This window comes from Phaethon lepturus, unplaced genomic scaffold (assembly GCF_000687285.1).
Source record: "Phaethon lepturus isolate BGI_N335 unplaced genomic scaffold, ASM68728v1 scaffold47556, whole genome shotgun sequence".
In the NCBI taxonomy this organism is placed as follows: domain Eukaryota; kingdom Metazoa; phylum Chordata; class Aves; order Phaethontiformes; family Phaethontidae; genus Phaethon; species Phaethon lepturus.
In genome coordinates this window covers 2,434-13,309 of record NW_010546437.1, presented here as the reverse complement: position 1 = coordinate 13,309, position 10,876 = coordinate 2,434, and the positions used below count along the sequence as shown (strand labels likewise).

Sequence of the window (10,876 nt, the reverse complement as noted above, 5' to 3'; positions counted from 1 at the left end):
GATGTCTGGGGTGTAGGCACCAGTGCGGGCAGCAGGGCCTGCACGGGCCTCTGTGAGGAGCGGCCAGGGCTGCCCTGTGCCGGACACAGCCGGTTCCAGCCGGCTCCAACCCACCCACCGCAGGGCACGGCTGAGCCCCGCGGCCAAGGTGGTGCCACCTCAGAGGAAGCATATTTAAGAAGAGTTAAAACACTGTATGGCAGAGTGTGAGGGAAAAACAGTGTGAGAAACAGGTCTGTGAATACCAAGAGGAGAAGGAGGGGAGGAGGCAGAGGAGTTGTGAATGAAAGGGGGAAGTTGAGCCTGGGAAGAAGAGGAGTGGGAGGAAGGTGTTTTAAGTTTTTGTCTTTGTTTCTCACCACCCAACTTTATATTTGATGGCAATAAATTAAATTTAATTTTCCTCAAATCAAGTCTATTTTGCCTGTGATGGTAACTGGTAAGTGATTTCCCTGTTTTTATCTCGTCCCACAAGCTTTTTCATCGTATTTTCTCTTTCTGTCCTGTTGAGAAGGGGCAGTGAGAGAGCAGCTGAGAGGGCATCTGGCAGCCAGACACGGTCACCCCACCACAACTACTGACAGAAGGAAAAAGATGACAGCCTGCAGCCTGATCCTAAGCACTACATGCACACTCCTTTGATCATTTTTAGCTAATATTCCCTCCAGCTGGGAAGACTGGAGACTGGTTTACATGGTAGTACACAAGGTAACTAAACCTGGTAGAAGTCATTCAAGACTGTAAAAAATCTTACCTTGCAATAAGTTCCTAGACTGGTCTCTGCTTTCCAGAAATTCTCCTTCAAACTGGAAAGGTGAGTCAAGAAGGATGACCTCAGGCTGCAGCCACCTTTCCCATGCCCCTAAACACCAGGATAGAGATACAGCATGCTATTAAACATGGGCCAGGAACAAAGACATTTTGGTGCTGAAAGGTGATTGTTATGGAGATAAAACCCAAAAAATCTTAACTTAAAATACATCTTTTTTAAATAATGCATTTCTGTGCCTAAGTACAGAATAGTACAACCTATATGCTTCCTATACAATGCAGTACAACCATAATAGTGGTAACTGCATTGTATAGGAAGCATAGTGATGATCATCTCAGAGATCAGGAAAGTGATTCATTAAGTGAAATGCACTTACAAAAAGTTATTTTGTAAGAGTACATTAGCTGTATTCATGTATCCAGTAAGTTTTGACAGAAGTTTTATAAATGTTTAAGCTGATCTACACAACTGAAGACTGCAATTAAGAAAGTGGTCATACCTCCTCTGTGGCTCACAGCCACTTGTTCTTACTGCCTAACTTGTGCTGGCACCAGCAACCTAGCCGACTGTTGAGCCAGCAAAAAATCACCCTTAAAATAAAAAGTCTAGAATTTTCAACTGGTTCAGCTTATGTTGCAAATAGTAAGACAAGAAAAGCAGGGAAGGAAACGATGTAGGCAAGGGAAGCCTGTCTTTTTTGGTGTAAAACCACAGCCTGAACTATTCACTATGAATAGGGTACAGAGTAAAGACACCAGAAATGAAGCGTAGCCCTTGGAGGGGATTTTGTATCTCTCTACTAAGCACAGAAAAATCTGTCAAATACCTGCTGTAAGCAGTGTTAGGAACCCGTCAGTTGGTCCAACTAGTTTTGCCTGAATTTGTCATCTTGGTTTTTTTAGCTAGGGTTGCTGTACACGGGTACAAAGAAATGCCACAAGAAGCATGCAGGAGAGCTGCAAAATCCCTATGAATAACTGGCTCTTTTGCTCCTTCCACCTCTCACCCAAATACTAAAAGTCCATTGGAATTAACTGCCATCTGCCAAAACACAAGCAAGCGCAGTGCAGCATAATCTATAAAGATCCCGTATGGTCACCAGAAACTGTAACTTGTACTAAAGCCTATATCCTGGACTCACTATTAAATCAATGAGAATTTTCCCAGTGCGTTCAATGGAATGAACTTGCAATACCATACACAGCAAGTGTTTTAAACCAAAACAGGTTCTGTAGGATCACAATCCTTACTCCCGCTAAGCATAACTTTTGCTTGGCTATCAGAATGATGCTGCAGGCTGATTTGTACACAAATAGGTGTTATCAGAGCAAGGGTTGAAGAAAACCCCAAGTCCTTCTTGGAAAATACATCAAAACTGTCTGTCTAACACCTAAGTGCTTTGGGACAGTTAAGAGTGAAACAATTCCTGAGGTTATCATGCATTCTTAACTAATTTTGAGCCAGGAATTACTGGGCCAGCAACATCGAGAGACATAAGCGAAACGGCAACAAACATCTGTGTATCTTCTTTGCTTACTACTGTCTTGAAGGCTGGTAACAGAACTGTTCTGATGCATCTTAAAAGCATTACCAAAGTCAGCTAAAAACCTAAATAATTACTGCTAGAGAGCTGTACCAGGAATCTAGGATAGTCAGTATGGGAATCTTTTACAAAAGACTTAGAGCTAAGCTGATTTCCTCCCTAGTTTGCCCAGAATTTGGAAGATCATGGTAATAGTCTATAGACCTGTCACTCTGTTGCAGGCTAGAAACTAAACTGCCAAACCTGTGTGGGAACATCCAAATAAGAAATGCTACATCCTTAGACAGGGCTAAGCCACAACACTGTATCACACCATGGAGCCCCGCAATGATAGCATAAGTGAAAATGGCTGTAGGAGTTACATGGAGAAGAACACACTAGCTTGTATATAAACACATTTAGGTGTCTCAATCTCAAATCAAATCAAGAAGATAAATAAAAAATAACCAAAGAAAATACAAGTTCTCATCAACGATTCACTGAAATACCAGGAAATGACTCATCAGTTGGGCCAGACCTGGAGCTTTACAGGGTATGTCTACATTAGTGGTCTGGAACAGGAGTATGTTTTTTAAATTAGTTTCTTAACTGTGCTTTGGCTCCCATCACAGTGTGATCTTGGAATGTACGAACTGGATTCTTTCTGATGAAATTAAACTGAAAGATGTGTTCCAAGAGTGCACCAAACGCAGTTTAAATGGCATTCGGTCCACACAACCACTCTTGAGATAGGCTAAAGTAACCCTCTCCCCAAACACGTACAGTGTTGATAACAATGTTTCACTACCAACTGTTCTTCTCTTCACATTGGTGGCTACCGTGCCACCCTATTTACTAAAAGGCATCACCATCAGCTATTAGGCTTATCACCAGCAAGCACTGGCAGACAGTCACCTCCTATATCTTCTGCATCTCTGCTAGTGGAACATTTGTTTGAACAGCATTACACCACAACTTTCCTTATATTCTGGAGAAAAAGTTAATTCAGCAAAGGAATTAAGATCAATAGCTACAGGATTTTCCAAACTTTCATATTAAACCCATCTGAGATTAAACCACGGAGTAAACTGCAACAGCAATTGACATTAGGAAGGCAGGTGACAGATAAGCCAGCGTAGGTCAATATAAACCCTGTATTCCTGCCAACAAGGGAAACACAGCCATAGTGTTGAGAACTTCAGTCACACTGAAGCTGGACAGATTGAGGAGCTCTCAAGTGGGCAACTCATTCATCAACTATCAGATGAGTATACTCACTGCATTCCAAGGTTAAGCAGCATCTTATTTGTCAACCCATAGGTAACACAGGAACAATGCCATTAGGGATTGAACACAAGTCTTTTCTTGTAAACTATATAGAACTATAACAGGTATGAAACCCTAAGACAACATCCTACAGAGCAGCTTTTCAAAGCATAAGTGCCATTTCTCGAAGTGATTAGAACCATCTGAAAGTCCTTTGTCAAGTCATCTGCTGAAACCATAGATTTAAAAAAAAAAAAAGAGTTAAAGAAACCACCTTTTCCATTTGGCAGGTATTAGACCTTAGATAGGAACTATACCAGGTTTGTGTGATGGTTTACTACCTCTCCTTCACAACTCCCTTCTCTGGCTTATAAATGCAAATGTAACGCCTTTGCAGGAGGCATATGGGTTAACAGGGATCCCCTTTATATCAATTATAAAGAATTCATCCTCCAAGAAAAGTAAAAATGAAGTTTGCAAGCCCCAGCTTTCATTCATGGTACAACATGACAACATAACCACAGAAAAATAAAAAGTTCATTTGATTATAACAGATCCTCTAGATACAGCAGTTACACAAAAATGCCATTTGGCAGTCAATTTGTTTCCTAACTCAGTAATAAAGGCACAATGACTGACGTTTTAGCCAAGTCACTGATGTCCAACAGAACTGGCAAGAGAAACACCTCCCTCCTACTTTCTTTAAAAAACGTTTGTTTCATTTGCCTACAGTGATATTAAAAAACAATAAAGGTCTGAATTTAAAGCAGTCATCATAGAAAAATCTGATCTGGATCTCAGAAGTAGCAAAACATGCTGAAGCTGTCAGTCAGCAACTCACTTCTCTTTTTTCTTCGCTCTTGCAAAAAGTTTACAGGAAGACAGCATGCTTGCTGCCATTTCCCTTGTTTAAAATTACCAGAAAAATCTCAAGAAGAATGAAAGAAAAAAATAGGCTAGTAGTAAAGTGTTATAAAAGATAGCTGCATACCGTATTTTGTATGAGAGAACATCAGATACCGCCCACTGAAACTCCTTTCAAACACCCCTTCACCGTCGCTCTGCAGTGTAATTGTACACATGCAATCTGATAGTTCTCTTAAACCAAGCACAGCTGTTGTTTTAGCCAGGCACACTAATTTGCTTTTATGTCATGATACATGCAGAGAACTCTCCTCACAGCCTCCACGTATTTATCGTCAGGAACAGGTTTTCTCTGGCTTCCTGGCTCTAGAAATTTCTTGATTGTGGGGATGCTGCTTATCCTTGCTTTAAATGCCTAAAAGGTAAACAGTAAGTACATGGTATTTAAAGAACAGAAAGTAACACAAGAAAAAAAAAAAAAACCTGATTTGTGTAACATCCTTTAACAAGTTGTATGTGGAGGCAAGACAGGAAATATAGTTTTAGCCATGGATGAATTTTACTCCCCCTCACTCCAACCTTGTTATTTTAAACAGTAATAAAACAGCCTTCTGTCCTGTATTGATATAGGATGAAGTAGAAACAGTTATCTGTGGTTTCAGATGTGTATTTTACTCAAATCACTCCTTGTGATCCAGAAAACAGCTTCTGCTTAAAGCTATCACAGAACTGGTGAAGAGAGGGGGAAAAAAAAAGGGATAGTGGATTTCTTCAGATCTGTACAGGGGTACTCCAGAAAATAATAAATTCTCTAGGTATAGTATCTAGAGAATCTAAATATTATGAGGTTTTTCCTAAAGCAAGAAGAGCAAGACTACAATGAAAAAGGAGTGACAAATGCTCTTATTTTGTGAAATTATCTACACACAACAGACTTCGAAATATCATTTATCACATTTCCAGCCATATGAGTGTATTGTTAGTGTAAGGTACCTGTAACTGAGGAAAGCCTGAGAGCACGTCTGACAACTTCTCTTCTACCATTAAAATGGCTTCAAGAAGATGAACATCTGCCCAGCTCAAATTGTTTCCAACAAGAAAGTCCTGCCCATGGTCTTTCAAAACCTAGAAGTGCCATAAATGAAAATGTTCAGATATGGATAGCCAGCTGGGGTTGATGCTTTCAAAATACACAGGCACACCTTCTTTGACAATACTTACTGCCGCCTCTTCTTTTCACCTTTCTCTCCCATACAACTAGGGATACTACTAGTGTGGGGGATGCCTGCAGTCACTGATCATTGTAGGTGTTATCTACAAGCAGTCCTCACAACAGCAATCTAGAATCCCAGGGTTTCTCTTACCCACCCTTCCTTCCTATAGCCCTAGGTAATCCCACATACTGGATTACAGGGTTAGATACCTCGTTGGTATTCACTCCTTTCCAGCGTAATAAATCTTGACTTTTTCTGTATGTAGTTACAGCTTCAACGGGAAAATAGAGAATGTAAAAGAGAGGTGATCAACTTAAAGCATTGGGGCTAGGATGTAACAAGTGGAATCTAGGGCAGAATGAACTCTGGCAGCCATCTATAGGAGAGCTGGTATTTAAGTGGGAACTGTCTTCCCTTTAGTCTTTAAAACAGAAAAGCAGCTATTTCTGCCAGATTGTCCTGTCTGTGTGTATTAATTTCCACTGAGAGCACTTCTTGAGTCCCATCTCTCAAAAGATCAGTTAGAGAAACACCAAGATTCCAGTATGGTTTAAGGAGCAGGCCATTCAGACTAGAAGATGTAGTGACAGCTGTGGTTAAAAAAAACGTGTAGCTGTATTTAGAATGTTAAACAAGGCTGACTGTTAGCTATTCTAAAATGGCATTGTCTTTGCAATACAAGTTACACAGTTTCATTTCTTCTAAAACCAGGAAGTTGCTATTTTAACTGTATATAGCTGTGTTTACACATTCATTGGATCCTAAAGTTTTAAGCCAAAGGGGATACTTGGACCCTTCAGCCAGAATGTTGATGCTGCTCAGACCATGAAATCTCACTTAGGAATTTCTGCATTTAACCCACCCCAACTTGTCTCTGACCTCCCTCTCATCTCTCCAGCCTGTAGACAGTATGATGTCTTGGTTTGAAGTACTGCACCAACACCTTTCTGTTTCTTCTGCTTTTGGTGAAATACCCAGTGTTCCATTGTTATCCTTCCAAAGCAATGGAAGGAAATGATTCTCCTACATACCTTTTCATATGCTGGGAAATACCTGCTTGTTGCCTTTTGAACTATAATAGTACATTGTTTCTCTTTATCCTCAGCCAATAAGAATGGGAACATCAAAACGAAGCCCATAAGGTCATCAGTTCCACCAACATACATATCAATCCTTAAAACCAAAGCAAACAAAAACCTTAAATGAAAAGTCACCTTCTTAAGCAGAGTTTTCTTAGATTTGCAGTGTGATAGTAAAAGTTGAATTTCCTACCTCCTCGCCAAAAATTATTTTTGCAGTTAACAAAAAAAATATATCACAATCTGAGTCTCACTCATACTTGTAGTGTTGTTGGCACTCTCCTTGCCTCATTGTGCAGGATTAAAGAGGATTGTACAGAGGTTAAAAAAGTTTAACTTTGGTGTTACAGATCACTTCAGAATCACCAAAGAAACACACAACAACACAAGAAGTCATCCCTAACTGGCTTAGTTGTCTGGATGTATCCCACCTTCACAATTTAATCCAAAGTCCAACAGGGACCAAATAGATTAATAATGGGGTTGGAAAGCTGAAGTGTACCAGGTTACGTATCTAGCTAAATTATTAGTACAACAGTTCTTCAGATTGTCCCTTTTATGCATTTTTCCAGAGCTCTGACAGCAGGTTTTGTACTGTAAACAAGACTCAAATTTAAATTAAGTCCTCATGAATATGAATAAAATATCTGGTAAAATAGTCCAACAAAGTCTTCTAGCCATCCTAGGTCATAAGAGATTTAAGCTCCTGTTGTGTAATCAAACCAACTGCAGTTTTTGTTGTCAGGCAACAGCTTCTTGAAAAAGCCTCCGTAAGGATTAAACATGTTGCATGCAATAAGAAGCTATCAGATATTCCTGGAAGCCTTAATGTGTGCCAGCTTCTTCCTGCCATCTATTCAGTCTTCCAAAACTGCACTTCCACGCTGTACAAGACCATCTATCCAAAGCACTTAAACCTGGAGCAAATCACAGCAAGACTTCCTTGAAACACTGCTGCTTCCTTCCCCCCGCCCAAGAAGAAATCAAAAAATATACTTCATTTATATTTGCTGGTAAGAGAGCAGGAATAGGCTCCAGGCTAAATCTAAAACTTGATGGAAGAGAATTCTATTTGAAGGAAGAGGTATGCAAGGAATGCAAGCTATAGGAAATGATGGCTTATGGCTATAGGAAATGATGGCACAAAGAAGCCAACAAGCTATGACTGAGGCTCCTGTCTGAATATTCATTTTCTTACTTCGCTGAACCTGCTTCAGCCAATTCTTCCAACCATTTGCACCGTTTAATGGCAGTTTATTGTAAAGTATCTATTAAAGATCGATGCTTTACTAGTTGACCTTTAGTTTTTCTTCTTTTGAAAAACAATAGGAAGCTACATATTGAGATAGCCCAATCATATCCTTTTTCCTTCACAGAGACACAATACCAAGACCTTGATTTAATTTCACATGAAACCAGAATTTTTTCAACAGCTTTTAGCTGTTCTTTGCCCAACTCCCAAAGACCTAAACCATGCTGTGGAACATCATGCAATCACAGATAACATAAATGAGAGATCTTATTTTGCAGCCAGAAGTTAAAAACTAACCATTGCTTTCCAAAAAGTTTTCTGTTTACAAAAGTAGTTCAACATTTACATGCCAGTCACTTCTCGAATACCTATGTAAAGCTGTATTAATCTTTTACTAAAGCACAATAAACTCCTGCCTCAAATATTTTTATATAAAAGGAATTGAATTAGAACAAATCAGTTGGCTTGCATCTAACTGTGGACCATTAGGCTCACTGCAAGCTGTGTATCACCTGAGGCACACAGGTGATTCTCTGGGTGTGCAAGTATGCAATTAATTCTAGATGTATCTAAGCTACTATAATAAATTCAAGAAGAGGAATACTGTTACAGTACAGGGCTCCCTCCTTCAAGTCCTTCCCGTAGAGATTGTACTTTGCTGCTATGTAGCTGAGGATGGCTCTGGTCTGCATCATCTTCATCCCATCGATCTCTACCAAGGGCACTTGCTGAAACAGCAGGGATCCACCTAAAGGGAAAACCATATGTTATTCTAAGGGATCTAGGAACTCCACATGAGATTTCTTGCTGTCTTCCAGGGATTGTTACTTTTACGGTAAGCTTGCTGTGGGTAGTCCTTGTATTAAACTGGAGTTCTTCCATGCAAACAACAAATTACAGTGGTGCAGACAAATTAAACTGCCAAACACAATTACTGGGGATTAACATCTTTCCTTTAAAAAATTTCACTGAAGTTGCAGTCACGACTGTGTACAGCAGCTTTCATGCTGAAATTGAAATACAGTGGAGACAGTGACACTAAACATATCAACTGAGTAAAAAGTGTCTAATTCTAAATACATTCAAAAACTTCTGTTCTGTTATTTAAAACACAATTGAAGCAAATGTCAGATTCCCAAATTTCTCCCTTATAACCATTATCTTAAGCTAAATCGGGACATTCAATGAAATTTTAGGACACATTTTTTCAAGTTACTGAAGCGCAGGGTAAGTTTGTGCGACCAGGTGGGACATGTAGACAAACGGAGAACAGAACAACCCAGAAGCCTGGAAAAGTCTCCAGATTGGAAAGACATTCAATTTTCAATTGCATCTGTCCACATATGGGAAAAAATCAGCTTCTGCAGCTGTTCACAGCTCTCACTTTTACTCCCCTCTTGCTCTGTGGAAAGAAAGTCCCACACCATCCTCAAAGTCTTCTCTTCACATGTCTTCTCTGAGGCTACGTATAAAGTCCAGTTACACTTTTCTTGAAGTTTCACATGGACTCACCTTGCAGGAGCTTCTCATACTGATCTCGGGTTTCCAAAAACTCCTCTTCAAACTGACAAAAAGAGAATGAGGAAGAAGAAGAAAAAATTAGTGTCTTTTCACATTTCTAGAACAGATAAACTTTTTAAGCATCATAAAAGGAAGAGACTATACGTCATGATTCCTTCCATTCCAGATATGTCTCTAAGGCAGAAAATACCAAGCACTGGCAAATCTCTTGGACTGTCATATTTGACAAATGCTGCTAAAGGCAAGCCTCGCAGAAAACCAGGCAATAAGAACTGGAGTGAGGATGGTTTGTTTGGTATTGAACAGGCAATGTAAAGTGAGACAGTCAACAATACAGACTAGGTTGTCCTTAAAATGCTTTCTGGTATGTGGATAAAAGTTCTGCTGTACGGTATTTTCATTTGGGAGCTGTACAGGAACAAATTCTGAGAAAGTTAAAACAAAGCTTTTACAAAATAATGTAAAAGCACTATGCCCAGTAGGAAGTTTAGTACAGAAGCATGTTTAGGACACCTAAAGATGAATTATTCACTAGATGAGAAACAAAATTAATTGCCTGTAATCAGAATGATGTCATTTTATTCAATATGGTTGAGGATGGCTGATCCAATCAGTGCTACTTATGGAGGAATTCAGTTCAAGATTAAGACACCAAAGTTAGATGTCTACATGTATGTGTTTGCATGTGCTATACACATCTATAGTCAATGTAGACCACGGTGACTAGAAAATGATTGAGCTTACCAGTCCCTAGATGCCTAGCTATGGACTCCCAAGGATCCTTCCTCAGTCAACCTCTCAGAACATGTGTGCAACTTATGTTAATAACGAAGACGTGCTATACTAGGGAAACACCAGAAGGTTAGGAATACTAATACAGTGCCAATGTTCAATCATAGTAAGTGTGATCACAGAGTCTAAAATTCAGAACCCAGGTTTCTGCTGATGAAAAGGTGGGAAGAGAATATCCCAAGGGAAAATGTAATAATTGGTACCTGTCAATAGTTGTTGGGTTTTTTTAAGTTAAAAAAAAAAAAAGAGAGAAAAGAAAAGAGAGAGGGAATTAAAACTTAGGAACAAACAATGTAGGGAAGCAGCCAGTTGCGTCTTCTGTAACGCCTTCAAGCAAAGACTGGTGGTCTTTTTGAAAAACTTGGATTCCTCAGCTCAGTATAGGGGTAACCGTACAAAATGTAACAGCCTACTATATAAAAGAGGACACTCAGAGCAACTACTAGTCCTTTCTGTCTTCAAACTGAATTATCAGTTTATCACCAAGATAGACAGCAAATGATTAAGTAAATTACACCCTGTCAAAAACAATTATCTTAAAATGGTGTCTTGCTTCTCTGATTTACCCAAGTATTTTTCTTCCTGCTCTGAGAT

The 10,876-nt window shown here is 39.5% G+C and overlaps 1 protein-coding gene across 1 annotated transcript in view; it reads right to left on the bottom strand.

Annotated features, from left to right (window-relative positions):
• Positions 1 to 4,624: 4,624 nt before the first annotated feature.
• Positions 4,625 to 10,876, bottom strand: part of LOC104622491 (glutathione S-transferase 3-like) — a 6,875-nt gene continuing 623 nt past the window's right edge. Inside the window, exons 2-6 of the mRNA XM_010289294.1 lie at positions 9,482 to 9,533; positions 8,585 to 8,717; positions 6,670 to 6,811; positions 5,418 to 5,549; positions 4,625 to 4,839 (exon numbers count right to left, since the gene is read on the bottom strand). Coding sequence (XP_010287596.1) covers positions 4,696 to 4,839; positions 5,418 to 5,549; positions 6,670 to 6,811; positions 8,585 to 8,717; positions 9,482 to 9,533 — 603 coding nt within the window. The 3' untranslated portion in view covers positions 4,625 to 4,695. The remainder of the gene's footprint in view (positions 4,840 to 5,417; positions 5,550 to 6,669; positions 6,812 to 8,584; positions 8,718 to 9,481; positions 9,534 to 10,876) is intronic.